The 26,695-nt window shown below is 44.1% G+C and overlaps 1 protein-coding gene across 1 annotated transcript in view; it reads left to right on the top strand.

Moving 5' to 3' along the window:
- The window catches only part of LOC121545485 (semaphorin-3G), a 62,230-nt gene extending 37,298 nt beyond the window's left edge, over window positions 1-24,932 (top strand). The window contains exons 5-16 of the mRNA XM_041856042.2: window positions 3,062-3,152; window positions 4,710-4,826; window positions 4,993-5,135; window positions 9,414-9,528; window positions 9,626-9,695; window positions 9,904-10,048; window positions 17,990-18,221; window positions 18,344-18,435; window positions 18,558-18,599; window positions 18,744-18,969; window positions 22,769-22,902; window positions 23,101-24,932. Coding sequence (XP_041711976.1) covers window positions 3,062-3,152; window positions 4,710-4,826; window positions 4,993-5,135; window positions 9,414-9,528; window positions 9,626-9,695; window positions 9,904-10,048; window positions 17,990-18,221; window positions 18,344-18,435; window positions 18,558-18,599; window positions 18,744-18,969; window positions 22,769-22,902; window positions 23,101-23,595 — 1,902 coding nt within the window. The 3' untranslated portion in view covers window positions 23,596-24,932. The remainder of the gene's footprint in view (window positions 1-3,061; window positions 3,153-4,709; window positions 4,827-4,992; window positions 5,136-9,413; window positions 9,529-9,625; window positions 9,696-9,903; window positions 10,049-17,989; window positions 18,222-18,343; window positions 18,436-18,557; window positions 18,600-18,743; window positions 18,970-22,768; window positions 22,903-23,100) is intronic.
- Window positions 24,933-26,695: the final 1,763 nt, after the last annotated feature.

The raw sequence follows: 26,695 nt of genomic DNA, 5'->3' as shown, positions 1-26,695 counted from the left end.
GAGTTGGGCCTATGTTTTATGACACTCCATAAAAAGCATTTAGGTCTTAGTTACTGCCTTAGCGCTGTGCTGCCTCTGACAAGAGTAGAGCAGCATAGTGTGTGTGTGTGTGTGTGTGCATGCTTGTGCGTATGTGTGTCTATGTCTCTCTGTGCCTGTGTGTGTTGGCAGATGGATACAGTGTATTAAGGTGTGAATTGACTGTGGGTCATGTTATATGTATATATGTTTAAGAGTAGGACCCCCCCATCTCTAGTCTGAGCACTACTGAGGGGAGACGGAAGGCAGCTGACTGCACACCTGTCCTGGGGAGGCCTGGAACAGAGATGAAACACCCTGTCAAAGGTCATCCCACCCACAGCCCGGCCCAAAGGTTCATGATCCCGAGGGAAAGCAAACAGACGTGTGTTCCTAAATGAGTTAGTGACTGGTTAAATAAATGGAGGGTTGCCCGTGGCGCTGTCTGCCGTAGGGTGGTATGGACTCCCACCTTGGAGGACTGGCACTGGCGACACACACACTGCCCACGCAAGGAAAAGAAACCCCAGTAGTGGTGGCAACATCTAGAGGTTCCAGCCTCTTCCACACACAAACACACATATACACACACACACACACACACACACACACACACAGACCTGTTTGTTATCATAAGGACATCATGAGAGAGGGGGCACGGTCACAGTCAGGGTCACTTCTAGAAATAATGTATCTTTGTATTCATCTCGTTACCTTTCGCTTCTATCTCTCTATTGCTCTGTTTCTGTCTCTTTCCTGTTATGACTGTGGTGCTGGGTAATGTTAGGGATGGACAGAGAGAAGAGAGGACAGAGTGCATCTTTCTGAGGCTGTCTTGCCTTAGAGAGAGAAATGACAAGATCGTGAGAGAAGAAGCAAGCTGGAAAGGATGAGGGAAGGAGTTTGAAAAGGTTGTGGGCGCAGACAGAGGTGGATATCTGCTTAGAGAAAGAGAGGGAGAGAAGAAAGATAGAGGGATGGAGGATGGAAACCGACACATGGATCTGAGGAGCAGAGAGAGAGCAGCTTAGCGTGTGTTTTGACGTTTTTTTATTACACTAATATAGCAGACAATACAAACTGAAATCCATGAGCATATAAAATATGAATGGATAAGAGAAACAACAAGAAACATTTTTTATCAATAAAGTCCTGCGGTCTTAAAACTAGCGTGTGTGTGGCAGTGGAGGCTCCTGGGGGAGGACGGCTCATAATGGAAACCATATGTTTAAGATGGTTTTGATACCATTCCATCTATTCTGCTCCAGCCATTACCACGAGCCCGTCCTCCCCAATTAAGGTCCCACCAACCTCCTGTGGTGTGTGTGTGTGTGTGCCAGTAGTCATGTCAGTGGCCCAGGCTTGGTAGTGGGGTTGCTGGGCTGTTTGGAAAGGCTGACTAGAGAACAACAGCAGACACAACTAGCGCCTGTCCCCTTACTCAACACCGAGTTACCACAGAGAGACTGGATCTGAGAGAGACTAGCCAGGAGGAGAAAGAGAGGAAGGGAGGGAGTAGAGAGAGAAAGGGGGGTGGGGAGGGAGAGATGGATGAAGTAGAGAGAGAGTGAGGGAGGGAATGAGACAGAGGGAGAGAGAGAGAGAGATAGGGGGGATTGAGAGGCAAAAGAGGAGTGGTAAAGTAAAGAGAGTAGAAGGGTGCTGTAAGGATGACAAATGAGGTATAGCCAAAACATGTATTTTCTTTAGAGGATTGAAAGTAAAAGAGGTTTGAGAGCTGATTATGTGAAAAAGATTAGTGAGATTGAACTATGGAGATTCACAAAGCAGAGGCGAGGTATAAGTGGAATTCATGCTGATTGATCTGATCATGATAACTAATGTTACTAGGTTGATTTTATAAAAAGGAGGTTAGTGTCTGTGCGTGTGCATGTGTGTATACGGTACTGTGTACTTTATGTGTGCAGTCCAGAGAGTTACACAGCCCAGGGCGAGGTAACATCTGGTGTGTCTGCTGCTATTTAGCTCACTGAGAGAGAAACAGCAGAGATCCTGTACTGCTTGCCAAAAGGGCCTGTCCTTTCTCTCTGCAGAGAGAGAGAGAGAGAGAGAGAGAGAGAGAGAGAGAGAGAGAGAGAGAGAGAGAGAGAGAGAGAGAGAGAGAGAGAGAGAGAGAGAGAGAGAGAGAGAATCACTGTGGCCTTTGCTTACCCACTAGATATCCTGGGACCGTCCCATGTATAGCACTGGTTACTGTACTGATGATAGTGACCTTTTCTAGAGGTCAAAGCCCTGACATACAGCAGAAATCATAGAAAGAGACATTGTGGAAATCAAAGCCAACCTTGAACCTTACTTCCTCCTCTCTCCTCACTGAGAGTGCCACTATAGCTGGAAAGGTCCTAGTTCCACTGGGAATCCCTGTGTGATTCAAAGCCAAGGAAAGGGTACTTACTGGAAAGGGCCATAAAATCAAGGAAATACGGCGTTATTTTAATCATACTGGTGGGCGTAGCGTTATTAAGTGTATTTTTATTCTACTGACTTCCATGTCATGGTGTCCCACGTGGCAGTGTGTACAGTCATTCAACCAGAGAACCACAATGCCTCATTGTCTGCACTGGGAATTGATACCCAAATGTGGAGACTGTGGATAGTTCACAGAGAGGACATTCATCTGGGTCCTGATTCACTTGGAGGTCATCCTGTCTGTCTTTCCACACTCACTGTGTTACCCCCTGTTACTCCTGTCCCTCACTGATGACATCACTACAGTCAAAGAGTCACTACTGTATTAGGGCATAGAGATACATTCAATTAAGTGTTCTATTTAATTAAATGTATTAGAGTGACGTACTGTATGTAAATGTAAAAATATTTACAATGAGTTCAGTAATTGCCCTTAGGGCGCATAAAGGAAAACATTCAAATCATACGATTTTCTTAAGAATTACACTGTACGCTGTAATTGAACTTACAACCCTGTACATGTGACTATTACACTTCTTATCTAATATTTTAATGATATGTGATATCTGGATTTTTCCTAACCCCATGTTTTCTCTTTCTTTCCCCTGAACAGCATGTTTTCACCATAGACCCTACCAATGTGGGGAACGGACGGGGGAAGGTTCCTCACGACCCCAGCCTCCCCTTCGCTAGCACCTTAATTGGTAGGTCCTGTACTCTGTGTCTTTATTAGTCCAGTATGTTTATCTCAACACGACAGCCGGAAGAGGTTTCTGATTCTGTAAGATACACTGTAGGTGTTCCTCTCTTGTTGTCATTCGACATTTAGCTTGTGAAATAAGTCATATTTATTGCATCAACATGCAACTCTAGAAGTCGCAGTGTTGAAAAGTGTGTGTTTGTGTGTGTGTGTGTCTTCCCACCCCGCCCCGGTCCACTCTGTGGCTGAACTCCACAAACTCCAGGATCTGTCCCAAAATGCATTGGATCTGGCAGGCAGACACACAGGGACGGCCAAAGCCCCAGCAGTCTATCCTTGAGCACACTGATACACAAAAGAAGATTGGACTGATTCACTGATATACATACAAACAACCCTACACAAAAAAAGTAATATTCCACTAATGCTCACTCACATACACTGTATAAAGCTAACATGGAAAAACATAATAAACATAGACCCACACACACATAGATACAAATTGCGTACATGTTCTAGACCTTTGAATCACACATATCTATTATCCTCTATTCATTCTGAATCATGTTTAAGGAGTAACTGCTGTCAAATGTTTAATTTCAGAGGTCGCAATGGATAGATTAATCAGACAGATGGAGAGAGAGAGAAAGAGAGAGATGGGATGAAAAAAATAGAGAATAGAGAGAAAGAGAAGGCGAGACGGAGAGGGAGAAAAAGATAGAGAGAGAGGGGGAAGACAGAGCGTATTTGTCATGGCCAGTGTGTCATATCAGTAAAGAGAGCTCTTTGGCAGGAGGAGGACATGGAGGTCAGTAACCCTTATTCCCTCTCCTCTCCGTCTCCTCACACACACGCATCCCTCTGACGTATCTCTGCATCTCCCCTATCTCTGGGATCAGCTATTAAAATAAGCCATTGCCTTTCAGTGGGGCCAGAGTCTGCATTAATCACACTGCTCAAAATGCTGTGGAACTAGGCCAGACTGATGATCTGTTTGTGCATACTCAGGGGTGTAAAGCAACCCCACTGTCTCTGTACAGCTAACTGCTATTATAATTCAGCTCCTTGGTTGGGATACAATCATTGGAGCCATAGACACACACACACACACACACACACACGTGTGCGCACACACAGGCGCGCCAATCCTTAGTCAGTGAAGTGATGACAGGGCTGAGGGAGCTATGACACGGCCACTTTAGATGAAGATAGTCTTGTTGGGAGCATGACCTGAGCTCTTTGTCATGTAGAGCAGGGATAGCATTTAATCTGATACTAGTTCAGTTGGAAATGCTGTCTGATTCAATGGGAGATACTGTTACAGACAGTTGATCTGATCTCTGTCCAGTCTATGAACCTTCTCTAGGGATGCAGGACATGTGGTTTTGGGTGTTCAGGAGGGGGTAGTGTTTCAGAATTGGTCTACCATATTTGCAAATGTTGCATCCCTTTCATCATTACATTCTTCCCCTGCCATCCCTTATTTCCTCATCCTCATACTGTCTCCCTATCCCCTCCTCTTTCCTTCTCTCCCTCCATCCTTTCCTCTGTATGTTCCCAGGTGGGGAGCTGTACACAGGGCTGACTGCAGATTTCCTGGGTAGAGACTCAGTAATCTTCCGTAGTCTGGGAGGTCGCTCCACCATGAGGACTGAGACGGACCAGAGACTGCTGCATGGTACAATAACTGTACTGTACTCACCACCCACACTGAATACACACCTCAAACCAATACCCACCTATTCTATATCACTTGGTTCTTACAGCTTCTATAGACACTACTTTTTTCATCTTTATTTTTCTTTCTCACTGACTCCCCGCTCTCTCTCCTTACCTCTCTCCAGATCCTAAGTTTGTTGCGGCCCACCTCATCCCTGATAATGATGATCGTGACAATGACAAGGTGTACTTCTTCTTCACGGAGAAGGCCATGGAGGCCGGGAACAGAGAGGGGGCCATCCACACCCGCGTAGGACGAGTGTGTGCGGTAAGAGAAGTATACATACAGTTACACTTAACTCATCCCACAGACAAACCCTGTGTTGGTTCAGTTAAGCTAACAGGTTACGTGAAGCCAAGGTGAATCTGGATCTGTGGAAAGCTCTCTCATTGACTCCAACACTGACACTGGTGGCTTCTATCCTCGCTTCGAGGCAAGTAACACTGAACCATGCATGAGAGCACCAGCTGTTCTGGTTGACTGTGTGATCACGCTCTCCGTAACCGATGTAAGTAAGACCTTTAAACAGGTTAACATTTATAAAGCCACAGGGCCAGAGCATGCGCTGACCAGCTGGCAAGTGTCTTAACTGACATTTTCAACCTCTACCTGACCCAGTCTGTAATACCTACATGTTTCAAGCAGACCACCATAGTCCCTGTGCCCAAGAACATCAAGGTAACCTGTCTAAATGACTATCGCCCCGTAGCACTCACATATGTAGCCATGAAATGCTTTGAAAGGCTGGTCATGGCTCACATCAACACCATCATCCCAGACACCCTGGACCCACTCCAAATCGCATACTGCCCCAACAGATCCACAGATGACGCAATCTCTATTGCACTCCACACTGCCCTTGCCCAAATGGACAAAATAAAGTCCTACGTGAGAATGCTGTTTATTGACTACAGCTCAGCGTTCAACACCATAGTGCCCTCCAAGCTCATCACTAAGCTAAGGACCCTGGGACTGAACACCTTCTGCAACTGGATCCTGGACTTCCTGACGGGCCACTCCCAGGTGGAGAGGGTTGGCAACAACACATCCGCCACGCTGACCCTCAACACGGGAGCCCCTCAGGGGTGCGTGCTTAGTCCCCTCCTGTACTGTCTGTTCACCAGAGACTGCGTGGCTGCGGCCGACTCCAACACCATCATTAAGTTTGCCTACTACTGACAACGGTAGTAGGCCTGATCACCGATGATGATGAGGCTTATAGGGAGGAGGTCAGAGACCTGGCAGTGTGGTGCCAGGACAACAACCTCTCCCTCAACGTCAGCAAGACAAAGGAGCTGATCGTGGACTACAGGAAACGGAGGGCCGAGCATGCCCCCATTCATATCGACAGGGCTGTAGTGGAGTGGGTCGAGAGCTTGAAGTTCCTTGGGGTCTACATCACTAAGGACCTATCATGGTCCTGCTACGTTCCCCAGCTAGAAAACCAAATAATGTCACTCAAACAGAAGGGGGAACTAACAAAGAGTCACTGACAACAACTACACAAAACAGGTGTGGTTTTAGCAGGGGTTCTGTAAGACACTCATGGGTGTGTCCACTGAAAGTTGACTAGTAACAACAACTGGAACCTAAAAGACACCCACCATGAGCGCCCACTAAATGTGCCTAAGAAGAGGCAAACAAAAGAAAAACCCCACACCAACTCAAAGACAGGAAGCAAACCAAAAAGGTGGAGCAAAATGAAATCAGACAAAGGAATGTTTAAAAAATAATCAAAATATGGAGCGCCGACTAAAGGTGTTAACCCTCCGCATTTATCAAGACAACTGGAGCACTGGGCCAGCCACTCTTAAATAGCACCTGGGCCAGCACAGGTGAAACGCCTTCACACTAACGAGATGGCAACCAGCACAGGGGTAACACATACTGACTGACGAGGTGATACCAATGGTGCGCCCTACGTGCTAACGAGCTATACGTGCTAAAGTCCAACCTCAAAACATAAATTGAAAAACCAAAGCCTGTAACAGTCCAAACACACTAACACAGTCGTGAAGAAGGCACGACAACGCCTCTTCCCCCTCATGAGTCTGAAAATATTTGTCATGGGCCCTCAGACCCTCAAAAAGTTATACAGCTGCACTATGGCAACTGCTTGGCATCTGACCGTAAGGCGCTACAGAGGGTAGTGCGTATGGCCCAGTACATCACTGGGGCTGAGCTCCGTGCCATCCAGGACCTCTACACCAGGCTTCTACCAAGCTATAAGACAGCTGAACAGTTAATCAAATGTCTACCCGGACTATTTGCATTGACCCCCTTTTTCTTCCCCACTGACCCTCTTGCACTGGCTCTATGTACTGGACTCTACCCACACACTCACACATACTACACTGAAACTCCAACACACACACACACACCACACACACATGCATATTGATGCCACACACAGACACACTTTCACACTCTTCACTTACGCTGCTGCTACTCTGTTTATTATCTATCCTGATTGCCTAGTCACTTTTACCCCTACCTACATGTAGATATTACCTCAACTACCTCGTACCCCTGCACATTGACTCGGTACCGGTACTCCTTGTATACAGCCTTGTTATTTTAATTTTATTGTTACTATTTTCATTTTGAAATTTTCCCTTACTTTTTAACTCTGTATTGTTGGGAAAGGGCTCGTAAGTAAGCATTTCACGGTAAAGCCTACACCTGTTGTATTCGGTGCATGTGACAAATACATTTTGATTTGATAGTTCACTCTCCAGGACCCCCCAGGTCAGTTGAGTCTTCACCCCATCTTAGACCACATCATGATCTGGGGCTTGGGAACTGGATCATGGCTCTGAGTTATTTCCACAGTGGGGCTTCAGCCCTGACATAGTGAGAGTTTAACGTTTAGTTACGGGGAGATGTGCTTATAATGGTTTAGCCAGGCCACAGAGACAAGCGTTTGGTGGGCGGGCTGGAGAGTGCTGACATTCCCCAACAATTGGTGTCTTTCTTTCTCCACACACACACACAGCTGTTGGATGTGCTCTGGTATGAGCGTCAAAGTGTGCATACCTCCAATCTCTCTCACACAGTCGTACATCCCTTCTGACACACACTCACACACACACAACACAGCTGACTACAGGTTTCCACAAGAGACTCGCATTCTGCTTTAGAGTCTAGGCAATTTATAGTATAACATTCCTATGCTCACACTTACAAGTATATGGTTCTCACACACACAAACACACAGTCCCCACAGTCCCCCCCAAATCTCTCTCCATACATATAGTGTATTTATTCCTGTATATCCCTCCCCAAGGCGTTGTTAAACACTGCCTGTTATTATCAGTTCCACCAGAACAGGACCACATCCTGCCAAGAAAGCAATGATCTGTCCCAGACAGCTTACACAGTCCTGGTGTCTATTAAACGACCCTGTCTGTCTGTACGCTGCCTGTATGCTAGCTCTACAACAATACACTGTAATACAGTACGGAGGAGAAGAAAAGCTCATATGATTACATCTCCATAACCCGTGCTCTCTGTCTCCCCAGTGTCCAGTGCATGGTTATAGAAGAGTTTACTAGACAACTTTCCCACGGGAGAGGACAGACAGAGTTAGTTAGCTATGTACTTCTATGCTCGCTTGTGTTTTTGCATGAATGTATACTACAGGTAGTCTGCTGCCGTATAGATAATGGTTATTCTTTGTTTGGGTGTAACTGATAAACTCTGTTTGTCTCGTGTTGACAATTATACTGTATGTCTAGTCAGTGTGAGCCATCTCTTCCTCTCTCCCTCCCTCCCCCTTTTGGATAGTGTGTGTGTTGTCTGTATGATTGAGATGTGATGGGGGTGATGATGGTGGTGGTGTGTTGTCTGTATGATTGAGATGTGATGGTGGTGGTGGTGTGTTGTCTGTATGATTGAGATGTGATGGTGGTGGTGGTGTGTTGTCTGTATGATTGAGATGTGATGGTGGTGGTGGTGTGTTGTCTGTATGATTGAGATGTTATAGTGATGGTGGTGATGATGGTGGTGGTGTGTTTGTATGATTGCGATGTTATGGTGATTATGGTGGTGGTGGTGGTGATGGTGGTGGTGTGTTGTCTGTATGATTGAGATGTGATGGGGGTGATGATGGTGGTGGTGTGTTGTCTGTATGATTGAGATATGATGGTGGTGGTGGTGTGTTGTCTGTATGATTGAGATGTGATGGGGGTGGTGGTGTGTTGTCTGTATGATTGAGATGTGATGGGGGTGATGATGGTGGTGGTGTGTTGTCTGTATGATTGAGATGTGATGGTGGTGGTGGTGTGTTGTCTGTATGATTGAGATGTGATGGTGGTGGTGGTGTGTTGTCTGTATGATTGAGATGTGATGGTGGTGGTGGTGTGTTGTCTGTATGATTGAGATGTTATAGTGATGGTGGTGATGATGGTGGTGGTGTGTTTGTATGATTGCGATGTTATGGTGATTATGGTGGTGGTGGTGGTGATGGTGGTGGTGTGTTGTCTGTATGATTGAGATGTGATGGGGGTGATGATGGTGGTGGTGTGTTGTCTGTGTCCTCTATAGAATGATGCAGGTGGACAGAGAGTTCTGGTGAATAAATGGAGCACCTTCATCAAGGCCAGACTGGTGTGTTCTGTACCTGGGCCTCATGGCATCGACACACACTTCGACGAGCTGGGTGAGACACACACACACACAAATCATTTATGCTCGCAGGCACAAAACCTGAGCACATTCACAAAATTACTCAATAACTCTTCTATTTTGTATCACAGAGGATGTTTTCCTGCTCAGAGGCAAGGATGAGAAGAACCCAGATGTTTATGCCATCTTCAGCACCATCAGGTGAGCTCCACACATGGTTACACACGTCCATATCTCCGTCTATGAATTTGACAGTGGTTATATTTCTCCAGCCCCATCCCTCGGCTGTTTACCAAAACAAGTGGCAAGCGGCAATGTTGTTTTTCAAATCCCAGTATGTAGCTTTAACATGTACTATGGAGGAACCAAACCCTCAGTCACTAACATTAAACGTTCCTCTCTCCCCTAGTAATGTGTTCCAAGGCTTTGCAGTGTGTGTGTACCGTATGGCAGACATCAGAGAAGCCTTCAACGGGCCGTTTGCACACAAGGAGGGACCTGACTACCAGTGGGGGGCTTACGAGGGCAGAGTGCCCTATCCAAGACCTGGGGTGGTGAGTAGTACCGTACAGTCCCATACTGCAGGCGACCATGCCATATCTAGATACTAATACTTTGTTTCAGCCTCCTTGTCAGCCTGCTTGTGTGAGCGAGATCAGGTGATCAAACTGGGGCGAGGGAGAGAGAGAAAGAGAGAGGGAGCTAGAAAGAGAGAGAAATAGACAGAGAGAGAGACTGTGGCATGGAGGAGAGACTGTGAAACAAGTCATTCAAGTAAGATGGGGAGAAGTCTGTCCATAATAAAGCGCTGCTCTAGCTTTTTAACAGCACTATCAACAAGGCAGGTCCTACAGGCTCTAGTTTTGTCGCACCTGGACTACTGTTCAGTCGTGTGGTCAGGTGCCACAAAGAGGGACTTAGGAAAATTGCAATTAGCTCAGAACAGAGCAGCACGGCTGGCCCTTGGATGTACACAGAGAGCAAACATTAATAATATGCATGTCAATCTCTCCTGGCTCAAAGTGGAGGAGAGATTGACTTCATCACTACTTGTATTTGTGAGAGGTATTGACATGTTGAAAGCACCGAGCTGTCTATTTAAATGACTATCCACCAGAGGTCTCTTCACAGTCCCCAAGTCCAGAACAGACTATGGGAGGCACACAGTACTACACAGAGCCATGGCTACATGGAACTCTATTCCACATCAGGTAACTGATAGGCACAGACACATGCATACACACACAATAACATACATACTATACACACACGTACAGATGGATCTTGTGTTGTAGATATGTGGTAGTGGAGTAGGGGCCTGAGGCACACACTTAGTGTGTTGTGAAATCTGTTTTGAATGTATTGTAATGTTTTTAACATTTTGCCGGACCCCAGGAAGAGTTAAATGGGGATCCATAATAAATCAAAATACAAGTCATTCAGGGGCACCCCTGTAAAATTAACACCAATTGGTGTAAAAATTGTTTGTTTCAATCTCTATGTTTTTGCAACTAAATTGATCTATTAATTCATCTAATGCTACTCAAATATAAATAATATACACTACCGTTCAAAAGTTTGGGGTCACTTAGAAATGTCCTTGTTTTTGATAGAAAAGCAATTTTTTTGGCTATTAAAATAACATCAAATTGATCAGAAATACAGTGTAGACATTGTTCATGTTATAAATGGCTATTGTAGCTGGAAACGGCTGATTTTTAATGGAATATCTACATAGGCGTACAGAGGCCCATTATCAGCAACCATCAGTCCTGTGTTCCAATGGCACGTTGTGTTTGCTAATCCAAGTTTATCGTTTTAAAAGGCTAATTGATCATTAAAAAAACTTTTGCTATTATGTTAGCACAGCTGAAAACTGTTGTGCTGATTAAAGAAGCAATAAAACTGGCCTTCTTGAGACTAGTTGAGTATCTGGAGCATCAGCAATTGTGGGTTCGATTACAGGCTCAAAATGGCCAGAAACAAATAATTTTCTTCTGAAACTCGTCAGTCTATTCTTGTTCTGAGAAATGAAGGCTATTCCATGTGAGAAATTGCGAAGAAACTGAAGATCTTGTACAACGCTGTAAACTACTCCCTTCACAGAACAGCGCAAACTGGCTCTAACCAGAATAGAAAGAGGAGTGGGAGGCCCCGGTGCACAACTAAGCAAGAGGACAAATACATTAGTGTCTAGTTTGAGAAACAGACACCTCACAGGTCCTCAACTGGCAGCTTCATTAAATAGTACCCGCAAAACACCTGTCTCAAACTTTTGAACGGTATATTTATCTAAACTAATCCAATCCGTTACTTGGACTTATTGCACCTAAATTTGAAGTTGGAAGATTACATACACTTCGGTTGGAGTCATTAAAACTCATTTTTCAACCACTCCACAAAATTCTTGTTAACAAACTATAGTTTTGGCAAGTCGGTTAGGACATCTACTTTGTGCATGACACAAGTAATTTTTCCAACAATTGTTTACAGACAGATTGTTTCACTTATAATTCACTGTATCACAATGCCAGTGGGTTAGAAGTTTACATACACTAAGTTGACTGTGCCTTTAAACAGCTTGAAAAATTCCAGAAAATGATGTAATGGCTTTAGAAGCTTCTGATAGGCTAATTGACATCATTTGAGTCAATTGGAGGTATACCTGTGGATGTATTTCAAGGCCTACCTTCATACTTAGTGCCTCTTTGCTTGACATCATGGGAAAATCAAAAGAAATCAGCCAAGACCTCAGAAAAGAAATTGTAGACCTCCACAAGTCTGGTTCATCCTTGGGAGCAATTTCCAAACGCCTGAAGGTACATCTGTACAAACAATAGTACGCAAGTATAAACACCATGGGACCACGCAGCCGTCATACCGCTCAGGAAGGAGACATCTCTGTCTCCTAGAGATGAATGTACTTCGGTGCGAAAAGTGCAAATGAATCCCAGAACAACAGCAAAGGACCTTGTGAAGATGCTGGAGGAAACAGGTACAAAAGTATCTATATCCACAGTAAAACAAGTCCTATATTGACATAACCTGAAAGGCCGCTCAGCAAGGAAGAAGCCACTGCTCCAAAACCGCCATAAAAAAGCCAGACTACGGTTTGCAACTACACATGGGGAAAAATATCGTTATTTTTGGAGAAATGTCCTCTGGTCTGATGAAACAAAAATATAACTGTTTGGCATTAATGACCATCGTTATGTTTGGAGGAAAAAGGGGGATGCTTGCAAGCCGATGAACACCATCCCAACCGTGAAGCACGGGGGTGGCAGCATCATGCTGTGGGGGTGCTTTGCTGCAGGAGGGACTGGTGCACTTCACTAAATAGATGGCATCATGAGGAAGGAAAATGATGTGGATATATTGAAGCAACATCTCAAGACATCAGTCAGGAAGTTAAAGCTTGGTCGCGAATGGGTCTTCCAAATGGACAATGACCCCAAGCATACTTCCAAAGTTGTGGCAAAATGGCTTAAGGACGACAAAGTCAAAGTATTGGAGTGGCCATTACAAAGCCCTGACCTAAATCCTATAGAAAATGTGTGGGCAGAACTGAGGAATGGGCCAAATATCACCCAACTTATTGTGGGAAGCTTGTGGAAGGCTACCCAAAATGTTTGACCCAAGTTAAACAATTTAAAGGCAATATTACCAAATACTAATTGAGTGTATGTAAACTTCTGAAGTAAAGAAATAAAAGCTTAAATAAATCATTCTCTCTACTATTATTCTGACATTTCACATTCTTAAAATAAAGTGGTGACCTGAGACAGGGAATTTCTACTAGGATTAAATGTCAGAAATTGTGAAAAACTGAGTTTAAATGTATTTGGTGGTGTATGTAAACTTCAGACTTCAATTGTGTTACTGAAATGGTTGTTACAGTTTAAGTGGTTAGGTAGTCTCATATACTGTATTAGTCTTCCCATCCTGGCAGTCATTCTGAAAAATTCTAAATGTTGGATATCCCCACTCTGGCTGGATTACAATAGGAAATACACATCATAATGTGACTTGCAGGCCTGAAAACCATGAGTTTTAGGCCACTTTATTAGGGTAAAACCAGGCCCTCAACATAAGGCCTTATTAAATACGTTGTACGTTGTATTGTGTTAAAGAATGTAATGTTAATGATAACATATTCGCTTAGGATCTCACTTGGTGAAGGTCACAGGTCTAAAAATCGATGAATGCAACAACCATGTGTCTATCACAAAAAAATAGTCATGGATAGTAACTACAATTCACTAGAAGGTCAAGGCACTCTAGGAAATATGCAAATAAGGATTTACACTAAGCATTGTGTTAATTTAACACTGAAAAGTGTGGAACCGTATAGACACTGGAGAATTTGCTGTGCACATGCTCCTACACTAAAACTCTACATATGCTGGGGGAATCTGCTACAGTTTGCTCATTCCTGAGGTTCACCAATGTACACACTCTTAAGCAATAGACACCCTAAATTACTAGATCAGTATTTACAGTAGCTGACTGGCTTGAATCTGTGTGCGTCCCAAAATGGCACCATATTCCCTATATAGTACACTACTTTTGACCAGGGTCCATAGGGAATAGGGTGCCATTTTGGAAGCATTCCTCTGTTTGGCACTGTGGAGACATTTGGCTGTCATCTTCTCCCTCAGAGATCACCTCAGCTGTGCTATTGTGTAATTGCGCAATTTTCTGATTTAGTGCTCAGGCGGTGTGCATAGTTTTCACGCCCATAATGGGAGTAGATAAGCAAAAAAAAACTCCATTCCCCTCCTCTCTTTCTCACTCGTTTTCACTTACTGTAGCGTTTTCCAGTGATTGCGAGCGGGTTGGTCATATATCCGAGTTGGGATCAGTTCCTCATGAATTCCAGTCAATTCAGGAATTTAAATAGACTTCGATTGCAGTACCGGTGCGTGGGTAAAATCACTGGGGAAGCCAGAAAACCCCCAACATATTACAACCTATGTGTTGTGATAATTGTGTTGTTTGCTCTATAACCTGTGAGTTGATATGCCTTGCAACCGTGATATATAGGCCTAAAGGCTGAGACAATAAGAAGACACAGTGGCAGAATAAATTCAATCACACCTTTATTTCATCACAAAACCGGAGAGCAACCTCTATTCAGTGAAGTCCACAAAGCATATTGCATGTAACAAACAGTTACATGACCTACAGCATGGTCAAGCAAGTTAATGTTTCCAACATTTTTGGACCACTAAACAACTATTGATTTAGAACCACAGAGAGTTACCGCAAGTTGCAAAGAAAACAGGAGCTACCTCCACTATTCGAGCACCATTTCAACATTATCAAATCACCTTTGCTTAGTCTAATACAGTAACAACTAAAAGATACTAAAAACAATTTAGTCCAATCAACGTAAGCTAAATATGATGTGGCTGTTCATGTTTCTGATTTCTGTGTGCGTGTTTGTGTATGTGTGCGTGCGCGTTCGTGCAAGTAGAAAAAACATGTTGACTCACCCTACTTGTAGAGAAACGCCAATACCATCCTCCTCTCTTTCATGTTGACGAAACAGTCTATTACTTTGTCATAAAGTACACGCTTTTATTTTTTATTGTCCTAGGCTACCTGGCTAAAATGCTTGCTAGCTAGCCTAACTTCCTTTCATTGGCAACGTTAGCTAGTTAACATTAGCCTTAATATAATAATAATAATAGCCTTCTACATCTAGGGGAAAGTGGGGGAAAAAAGTATTTAGTCAGCCATCAATTGTGCAAGTTCTCCCACTTAAAAAGATGAGAGAGGCCTGTAATTTTCATCATAGGTACACGTCAACTATGACAGACAAAATGATGAAATAAAATCCAGAAAATCACATTGTAGGATTTTTAATGAATTTATTTGCAAATTATGGTGGAAAATAAGTATTTGGTCAATAACAAAAGTTTCTCAATACTTTGTTATATACCCTTTGTTGGCAATGACACAGGTCAAACGTTTTCTGTAAGTCTTCACAAGGTTTTCACACACTGTTGCTGGTATTTTGCTGGTATATTCTCCTCTAGAGCAGTGATGTTTTGGGGCTGTCGCTGGGCAACACAGACTTTCAACTCCCTCCAAAGATTTTCTATGGGGTTGAGATCTGGAGACTGGCTAGGCCACTCCAGGACCTTGAAATGCTTCTTACGAAGCCACTCCTTCGTTGCCCGGGCGGTATGTTTGGGATCATTGTCATGCTGAAAGACCCAGCCACGTTTCATCTTCAATGCCCTTGCTGATGGAAGGAGGTTTTCACTCAAAATCTCACGATACATGGCCCCATTCATTCTTTCCTTTACACGGATCAGTCGTCCTGGTCCCTTTGCAGAAAAACAGCCAAAGCATGATGTTTCCACCCCCATGCTTCACAGTAGGTATGGTGTTCTTTGGATGCAACTCAGCATTCTTTGTCCTCCAAACACGACGAGTTGAGCTTTTACCAAAAAGTTCTATTTTGGTTTCATCTGACCATATGACATTCTCCCAATCCTCTTCTGGATCATCCAAATGCACTCTAGCAAACTTCAGACGGGCCTTGACATGTACTGGCTTAAGCAGGGGGACACGTCTGGCACTGCAGGATTTGAGTCCCTGGCGGCGTAGTGTGTTACTGATGGTAGGCTTTGTTACTTTGGTCCCAGCTCTCTGCAGGTCATTCACTAGGTCCCCCCGTGTGGTTCTGGGATTTTTGCTCACCGTTCTTGTGATCATTTTGACCCCACTGGGTGAGATCTTGCGTGGAGCCCCAGATCGAGGGAGATTATCAGTGGTCTTGTATCTCTTCCATTTCCTAATAATTGCTCCCACAGTTGATTTCTTCAAACCAAGCTGCTTACCTATTGCAGATTCAGTCTTCCCAGCCTGGTGCAGGTCTACAATTTTGTTTCTGGTGTCCTTTGACAGCTTTTTGGTCTTGGCCATAGTGGAGTTTGGAGTGTGACTGTTTGAGGTTGTGGACAGGTGTCTTTTATACTGATAACAAGTTCAAACAGGTGCCATTAATACAGGTAATGAGTGGAGGACAGAGGAGCCTCTTAAAGAAGAAGTTACAGGTCTGTGAGAGCCAGAAATCTTGCTTGTTTGTAGGTGACCAAATACTTATTTTCCACCATAATTTGCAAATAAATTCATAAAAAATCCTACAATGTGATTTTCTGGATTTTTTTTCTCTCAATTTGTCTGTCATAGTTGATGTGTACCTATGATGAAAATTACAGGCCTCTCTCATCTTTTTAAGTGGGAGAACTTGCACAATTTGTGGTTGACTAAATACTTTTTTCCCCCACTGTACATATTGAACTTCCATTGTCTCAGGCTAGGGACACAAGGTAGGAATTAATGGTTGGATCAGAATTGCTGTTATAATCATTGGCCAGTACGGAGAATTAAGTAAAACCACAAGTCCAAACCCCTATCTCCATCCACGGCTAATTTAGGAAAGGGCCAATTTTAGCTAGCTAGCCTGCCACTGGAGGACAGCAACACAACAAGATGCAACAATTCAAGTTGTTTGTCAATGACGTATGCTCTCAATGCGATTTGATAGGAGTGACACCAAATCCAAACTGGCTTCCCTTTACACAATTTTTTTGGTGCGCCAGGACCATTCACAGTTGAGCTATCTCAGTTTAGCTCAAAGCTGATTGGCTATTATTTAATACTTTTTTTAAATCAAGGGAGGCCAAATGCTCGCTGGCTTCCCTTGCATTCAATGCTATGGGCAGCAACAATGTCAGGGCGGCAGGTAGCTTAATGGTTAAGAGCGTTGTGCCAGTAACCGAAAGGTCGCTGGTTCTAATCCCTGAGCTGACTAGGTGAAAAATCTGTCGATGTGCCCTTGAGCAAGGCACTTAACCCTAATTGCTCCTGTAAGTCGCTCTGGATAAGAGCGTCTGCTAAATGACCTATTTATTTATGTCATACTCTTTTGGAGAGCATCAGATAGATGGCCTACACATACAGAGACAGAGGGGTGCTGTTTTGCTCGCTCGGATGCTTTCTCCGGTGAGATACATTCAGCCTCTTGCGAATTGAAGGAAAATTATGAAACAGAGAGACAAAAGATACATTTTATATATATATACAATATATGTTTTTTTTCTTGGTCCATTTTTTTGGGAAGCCTGGCTTCCCTTGGCAACCATGAATACACGTCACTGTTCGATATTGAAATTCCATGTCCATTCCAACTTACAGTAACTGAAATTATATGTTTCAACGCTGTCAGAAGTGCCTACGGATTAGTCAATGTTATGACAGAATTTGAAGAAATCTTCCCAAGCAGTGTTGAATATGAGTCCCAGCCAAACATTGTAAGGGAGTCACAGATAAACACAGAACTTACTAAATTACTTATCAACTGATCTCTAAAAACACAGCTGCATAAAGCATTCATATCACATTCCCCTAAACCCTTTTACATTTCATACAAATCATATATTTTTATAACATGATTACTAAAGAGTTCCTCTCATCTCCAGTGCCCCAGTAAGATCACCAACCAGCCTGGCAGACAGTTTGGCAGTACCAAGGACTTCCCAGACGCAGTGCTCCAGTTTGCCCGAGGGCACCCCCTGATGTGGCGCCCGGTGTACCCAGCCATGAGGCAGCCTTTACTGGTCAAGGCCAATGTGCCCTACCGCCTCAAACAGATCGTGGTGGACCGTGTAGAGGCAGAGGATGGACAGTATGACGTCATGTTCATAGGCACAGGTCCGTCCTTACTTCTCCACATTCAGACCTTTTCTGCAATTAGTCTGAGTGGTGACTAGTTAGGAAACTTGTGTGTATTGTGATGTCAATTGACCATTTTGACCCCTGACCTCTTACCCCAGACATAGGCACTGTGCTGAAGGTCATTTCCCTGCGCAGCGGCAACTCTCTGGACACAGATGAGGTCACTCTGGAGGAGCTGCAGGTCTTTAAGGTAACTAGATAAGACTCCTCCTTATCCCCTCCTCCTCCTCATATTCCCACTGTGTATTTAAAAGTCCAACCCTTTCACAATGTCTGAATGCGAATTAAATATACAATTTTCATTTTATCAAGGTGCCAACTCCCATTACCTCTTTGGAGATCTCAGTAAAAAGGGTGAGTAAATGTTAATTCTTTATCACAGTTGACATAAACTTTAAGAAAACATGCACGCACTGAAGCCAACACTATGATAAAACCTATAGCCTATACATTAGATTCTCATTATCTGGTTGTACTCTGATCCCTTTCCGCACACAGCAAGCACTGTACGTGGGTTCTCCGGTGGGTGTAGCCCAGCTGAGGCTTCACAGGTGTGAGACGTATGGGAAGGCCTGTGCTGAGTGCTGCCTGGCCAGAGACCCCTACTGTGCCTGGGACGGCACATCCTGCACCCACTACACCTCGCTCAGCAAACGCCGCTACCGCCGCCAGGACATCAGGCACGGCAACCCGGCCCTGCAGTGTATGGACCAGAACCTCAGTGGTGAGAGAGGGGGAGATGGAGGGGAAGGGGTGGGAATGAAAAAGGAATTAATGTAAATGAATGACAAAGTGAAGATGATAGACTATGTGAGAAGGATATACAGTACGGAGACTCACAACATTCCAAGTGCCATTGTGGGAAAATAGGGCACTGTAATATCCTGTTGAGAAATGCTTATTACAATGGTGTGCATGACTGCGGGGTGAGGGGGGTGAGCTAGTCTGGCTGCCATGGTGGCCAAGCGGAAATTAACCCAGAGTATTTTCTGGTCAAACTCGTCCATTGAGAGGTATTAGACTCTGAGAAGTGAGGTAGGACAAACACTGGGACTGCATCGTAAATGGCACCCTAGCCCTACAGTTACCTGTCCAAAATGTTTATCAGGAACTTAATTTTTGGATTACCCAAACTCAGTAATGTAATCTGATTACTTTTGGATTACTTTCCCTTTAAAAGGCTAAGACAAAAAGGACCCATCAAACACATTTTTTTATGTGTCATCATAGTGGTCTCTGATTTTTGGTCAGACTCGCGCAGGGGGAACAAAAGTAAACTTGCGCCTTTTTTCAATGCTGAATTGAATGTCATGGAGAAAACAGAAAGGTGTCATAATATATTTTTTCACAAACATCCTTTCTGAATTTAAAAGTTATCCAATAAGTAATCATCTAGCTTTTCAAAAGTATCTGTAAATCTGATTACAATATTTGTGCTGGTAACATAACTGATTACAGTTAGTTTTTTTTGTAAGCAGATTATACCCCGACCAGGGCTTTGGTCAAAAGTATAGTTCACTATATGCAGTTGAAGTCAGAAGTTTACATACACCTTAGCCAAATACATTTAAACTCAGTTTTTCACAATTCCTGACATTTAATCCTAGTAAATATTCCCTGTTTTAGGTCTTAAGAATGTGAAATGTCAGAATAATAGTAGAGAGAATGATTTATTTCAGCTTTTATTTCTTTCATCACATTCCCAGTGGGTCAGAAGTTTACATACACTCAATTAGTATTTGGTAGCATTGCCTTTAAATTGTTTAACTTGGGTCAAACGTTTCGGGTAGCCTTCCACAAGCTTCCCACAATACATTGGGTGAATTTTGGCCCATTCCTCCTGACAGAGATGGTGTAACTGAGTCAGGTTTGTAGGCCTCCTTGCTCGCACATGCTTTTTCCTCAGTTCTGCCCACACATTTTCTATAGGATTGAGGTCAGGGCTTTGTGATGGCCACTCCAATACCTTGACTTTGTTTTCCTTAAGCCATTTTGCCACAACTTTGGAAGTATGCTTGGGGTCATTGTCCATTTAGAAGACCCATTCGCGACCAAGCTTTAACTTCCTGACTGATGTCTTGAGATGTTGCTTCCATATATCCACATAATTTTCCTTCCTCATGATGCCATCCATTTTGTGAAGTGCACCAGTCCCTCCTGCAGCAAAGCACCCCCACAGCATGATGCTGCCAACCCCGTTCTTCACAGTTGGGATGGTGTTCTTCGGCTTGCAAGCCACCCCCTTTTTCCTCCAAACATAACGATGGTCATTAATGCCAAACTATTTTTGTTTCATCAGACCAGAGGTCTGTCCCCATGTGCAGTTGCAAACCGTAGTCTGGCTTTTTTATGATGGTTTTGGAGCAGTGGCTTCTTCCTTGCTGAGCGGCCTTTCAGGTTATGTCGATATAGGACTCGTTTTACTGTGGGTATAGATACTTTTGTACCTGTTTCCTCCAGCATCTTCACAAGGTCCTTTTCTGTTGTTCTGGGATTGATTTGCACTTTTCGCACCAAAGTACATTAATCTCTAGGAGACAGAAGGCGTTTCCTTCCTGAGCAGTATGACGGCTGCGTGGTCCCATGGGTTTTATACTTGCATACTATTGTGTGAACAGATGAACGTGGTACCTTCAGGCGTTTGGAAATTGCTCCCAAGAATGAACCAGACTTGTGGAGGTCTACAATTTTTTTTCTGAGATCTTGGCTGATTTCTTTTGATTTTCCCATGATGTCAAGCAAAGAGGTACTGAGTACTGAGGATACGAAGAGGTAGGACGCAGACACAGGAATCAACAATATAAAGGTTTACTTAACACTGAGCAAGAGAACAACAAAGCGCGAGGACATGACATGACACTAACAATCACACACAACACTGAACAGTCCAAGGCTGGTAGGGCGGCAGGTAGCTTAGTGGTTAAGAGCGTTGTGCCAGTAACCGAAAGGTCGCTGGTTCTAATCCCCAAGCCGACTAGGTGAAAAATCTGTCGATGTGCCCTTGAGCAAGGCACTTAACCCTAATTGCTCCTGTAAGTCGCTCTGGATAAGAGCGTCTGCTAAATAACCAATTATTTATTTATTTATTTATATAGGGGTGGTAATGAGATGATGAGGTGCAGGTGCGCTGGAGGTGATTAGGGTGCGTTGGGTTTCCATTCTGGTGTTGCCGAGATGGTGCGCTCAGTAGACCGGCGAATCAGAGCACCGGAGGGGAGCAACGGGAGGAGACATGACAATTATAAGTGAAATAATCTGTCTGTAAACAATTGTTGGAAAAATGACTTGTGTCATGCACAAAGTAGATGTCCTAACCGACTTGCCAAAACTATAGTTAGTGGTCCTCTGTAGCTCAGCTGGTAAAGAACAGCGCTTGTAACGCCAGGGTAGTGGGTTCGATCCCCTGGACCACCCATACACAAAAATGTATGCACGCATGACTGTAAGTTGCTTTGGATAAAAGCGTCTGCTAAATGGCATATTATTATTATATATTATTAACAAGAAATTTGTGGAGTGGTTGAAAAACAAGTTTTAATGACTCCAACCTAAGTGAATGTAAACTTCCGACTTCAACTGTATGTAATAGGGTGCCATGTGGACTGCAAGCTGGGTCTTTAGATAAATACATATAAATAGCATCTCTGATTTTGTCTTAGGGGAGAGCGAACAAGACATACACTGTAAACAATTTATAGGTTGGACGACCAAAGGCCAGTTTAAATAATGTGTAGTCAGGTCTAGAGGGAAGTTGTCATCTGACAGAACACAAGCTGTGTTTGACTGAGGCGTCATGTCCCTGTGTATAATGTGTATCCCTCTGTTGGGAGCCAGAGTGATAGCAACATGAAACACATGCTTTATCTTCAAACAACACACTTGTGTATATACTGTACACAGACATATACTGTAACACAGATGATCTCAAATATACACAAATTGTGCTGTATTTGGGTTCCTTGTCTGTGTCTTACAGGTATGAAAGATATGCTATGGTGCAGTTGAAATATACAGCATTACCGGTATATGTGTGTAAGAAATGACATCATACACAAGCCGTGGGCTGAATGAGACGGTCTTCATTTGAAGAACCTTTTAATTTAACAAGTAATGGAAACTAGATTATATTTATGGAGAAACTTCACTGAACCTTGGCACACCTGTGCTGAGAATAAGACAGATCCCTGTCAGTTTGTCATCGTGTGAGAGGGGAACAGAAGGGCAGAGAGAGGGGGAACAAAAGAAGGAAAGGTGTAGCAGTCAGAGGGTCGGAGAATGTGTTTTGCTCACCTGAAGGAGTGTGTGAGGGGTGTTGAAAGTTCTCTGCCAGGTCTAGGAGTTCCTTAGGGTTGGATTGCATTACACTGACATTGAATAAAGGCACTCAAAAAGGGAGATTTAGTGTCTACCATAGCTGAAGATGGCATGACCAAAGTCACAGGGCCTACTGAGACCACACCATACTCTGAAGATCACAATTCTAAGTGTACGTATTCTAATGTTGTGTCTGTTCTGTGTTACAGTGGAGGAGCTGGACATAACAGAAGACAGGGTTGTGTACGGGACAGAGAACAACAGCACCTTCCTGGAGTGTATACCCCGCTCCCCTCAGGCCACCGTTACATGGCTGGTCCAACGAGACGACCACAAGGAAGAGGTGAGATAGATGGATCAATGGGGGAGGGAGAGAGTGTGAGAGACAGAGGTGGAGGGATCACGAGCGTGTTGGAAAGAGATGGGGAGAAAGAGAGAGAATGTCTGATGGAGGATAGAGCAAGAGATGGAGCAATAAGAAGTATGTTATTTCCCTTCCCTTTTCCTCCCTCCCTCACCCTCCCTCCCTTTCTCCCTGCAGGTGAAGCTGGATGAGCGAGTGATGCGTATGGAGCAGGGCCTGCTGTTCCGCCGTGTGTTACGTCAGGACGAGGGCGTGTATGTGTGTCGCTCCCGTGAGCACGGCTTCACCCAGACCCTCACCCGCCTCTCCCTGGAGGTCCTGCAGGGGGACACACTGAGCGAGCTGCTGGCCCGTGACGACACCCACCTCGATGGTCCCCTGGGGGTGAAGGGGTACCGGTCCTGGCCTCCCTGCCATGCTTACAGGAGCACCAACCCCCTCAGCCACCCGCGCCCCTGGTTCAAGGACATCATGCAGCTGATCGGCCCGTCCAACCTGCCGCACGTGGAGGAGTACTGTGAGAGGATGTGGTGCAACGATAAGCTGCGGCGCAAACACAAGAGCATGCTGGACAAGTACCGGCAGGCGCAGGATAGCGCGCGCAAAGCCCGCAATAAGGGCTCCGGGGAACGCAACCGGACGCCGCGGGACGTCAGTAACCGACAGCCATAGAGGGGAGGGAGAAATGGATGGAGGGAGGAAAAAGAGAAGGACTGAGAGAAGGACTACATGACATGATGAATGAGAGAAGGAAGAGGTGGTAGTGATATGTATTGTAGGAGGAGAGATACTGCCAACAGGATGTAGTGTTAAGGGTGTGGAGGCAGAAGGGAGGAGAAGTGAGAGAGAGACAGGGACTCATGGCACTCATCAACTCTCATTTGCTTCATGAAAAAACCCTCAACTGTTTTCACCAAGGGACCCCTTCTCCTCTCCACGCACCCTTGCAATGTCAGTGACTCTGTATGACTATGGATTGACTGTACCATGCTGCAAATAGTGTGTGGGTTTGGACTGCTGCAACTGATCACCTTCAACCCCCCATTGCACTCATCTCTCTTAGGTCATTGAGCCCATTCCACATTACCCATTCTGTGACTGCTTCTGTGTCTTCACTCTGTACCCCTTAAAACTGCATTTCCAGAGCATTTGCCTTACCCTGCACCTCATCGTACCCTACACTGTAAAAATAAATAAAATAAATGTTATATGGTTCTCTTCATATACAGTAGAAAAGGTTATTTAAAGAACCCCAATGCACCGTTATTTTTTAGCAGTGTAATCCCATCACCCTGCAAGTCATTTACAACCGCACATTCTAGACACACACACACGCTTTTGAGCGAACATATAAGCACACTCACACAACCATCACTCAACCAGCCATAACAACACACAAGAGCATTGCTTTAACTGGAAGTTGTCATGAGACGATTGTTGATGGTTCAACAGAGAAAAGGCCTGTTTGTTGCTTTGTATTATCAGCTAGACTTCAGTTCCCACAATTCCTTTGTGTTGTAGGTGTACTTCTCACTCCTGACAAAGGAAGGAAAATAAAAAGGGTCACTGGCGCTGGCTGAATGTTCTGCTGGTGCTTTGTAAACACTGGTTCTTTATTTAAATACAGGATTTCTGTCTCTGTTGTTAAAATACAATGTTTCACTGACATACTTCACTGAAAGCTGTCCTTCCAAGTGCACTGGTTGTAGGGCTAGGTGGGGGAGTGAGAGCAATTATTAGCCTCCTGTCCTGTTGCTTTCTCTCCAAATATTGTTTCTGATCGTATGTTCTAAACCAACCAGATGTGACGGAGAGAGTGTTGCAGGGCTTAGTTCAAATAGACAAGAATGGGGAGTTGATGACTATTGATGATTCGATCACTGTAGGTATGCCCTTTCACAAGGAAGAGCCTAATTTAAATGTTTGCTGTATTTATGTCTTATTTAATGAGCTCTCTTGCATGCAGTGTAAGTGTATTTAACATATAAATACAGTTTTTTCCCCCCTAACCTAAACCTCTGACTGCATTTTCTTGCTGACTCCCATACACTTTCTGTGGGAGAGCTTCTGTGATGTTTTGTGTGGTGACGTTAAGGGTGTGGTGGGTTTTTGGTGTAGTAAGTTGTGGTCCCATGGGGTGGGGAATGGTTTAACAAGCCACTGAACACGCAGATTGGCACGTGTATTTTCTGTTGCTCATTAGAAAAACGAGACTTCAGTCTTGGAGGTGTGTTTCCTGACCGATTCCACATTTGGTTAATGATGTTTGTCCCCCTTGAGACACTGTAGACACAGAAGCATATTTCACTTCATAAAAATTCCCAGAATGAATCTAAGATAACTCAGGAAATCTGTAATTAAATTGCAGTTTTTGCCGAGAATGTTTTTGTTGGCAATTTTAAATCTAACTAAGGTGTTTTGTGCAGTATTTCTTGAGCAAAAAAATGTTACGTTTTGTCTTATGTAAACCAAGTCGGGGTGCTGAGCAGGTCTGCCTCACTGTCTATGCTACTGGATAGAGAGCAATCACCGCAGCTGTTCACCCCATGTTAGTGGCCAAATGTACATCGTCAAATCAAACCCAACCTTCATTTACCCATTGTGACACACGGATGTTCCAAACTCCGTTTTAGACCAGACTGACTTTATGACCAAAGGTATCCTATTTACACTTTGTAGTCAATTTTTACACTAGAATAACTGTTTGACTCATATCGATACCACATAGGCCGTTTTCAAAGGGATTTGTTGCTTTTTAAAGGAAGTCACTCTTTAAGGCTTTGGTGTGAGAGTTGTGGGCAAGGCTGTGGTGTTGGGGGTGTGGGGTGTTGTTGTAGGGAGTGGGTATATGTGGGTTATGGTCCAGCAGTAGAGGTCAGAGAGGGAGGAGAGTCCTGATCAGAGCCAGGAGTCCTGCATCACACAGACAGACCAGACTGCTTTCATCAATCTACAGGATGCACATTTGTGTCTGGGGATCAGCGGCTGCTCTGTGTAGGAATGTGTCTGTTTGTCATCTGGCAGTGCAGTGTTCAATGTTTTGTCTGTTGTTGGCTCTGTTTGGAGCAGGCTAATGAAGCATGCCGAATCAATTTTAATACTATCACTGAGTAACATCTCAATGGCTTTGTCTACACAGGCAGCCCAATTCTGATCTTTTTTCCACTAATTGGTCTTTTGACCAATCGCATCAGATCTTTTCACATCAGATTTTTTCAGAGCTGATCTGATTGGTCAAAAGATATCAGAATTGGGCTGCCTGAGTAATCACAGCCAATGAGTCTGAAATAGATTGAATTGAATCTAGGATAAAATGGTTTCTTGAGTGTAAACTTTAGCCATGCCCCATTTGAGTGTAAACGTGCAATAGTTGTGGTGCATTTTATGTTTGAGTGAAAAGTCAATGATTTTTCCCATGTCAGTTTTTTCCTGGACTTTCTTTTATGGTCACTCTTTTAAACTCCTAGTTGGCGAGGCCCAGCCCTCAACCCTTGTTCTCAATTAAGGTACTCTTGCATGTAATTGTAGCGTAATTGCCACGGTAACATCTGTATAAAAGCTTAGAATAGTTTTTGGTTTGTTGTCGGTGTAGCAACAGACACTGTCTCATAAACCCAACCCCAACCCAACCACCTAAAAGCGTTGACACCCTGAGCACAGCCACAACCACAGAGCTTGCCCTGAAACTGTAAAACACCCCAGACAATTCTGTAATCATTCTTCACCGTGTGAAACAAAACGCCAGAGTGGTACAATGTGACATTGTCAGAGG

The sequence above is a fragment of the Coregonus clupeaformis genome, unplaced genomic scaffold (assembly GCF_020615455.1).
Source record: "Coregonus clupeaformis isolate EN_2021a unplaced genomic scaffold, ASM2061545v1 scaf0303, whole genome shotgun sequence".
Lineage (NCBI taxonomy): Eukaryota > Metazoa > Chordata > Actinopteri > Salmoniformes > Salmonidae > Coregonus > Coregonus clupeaformis.
The sequence above is the reverse complement of the archived record's forward strand: the minus strand, read 5'-3'. Positions and strand labels throughout refer to the sequence as shown.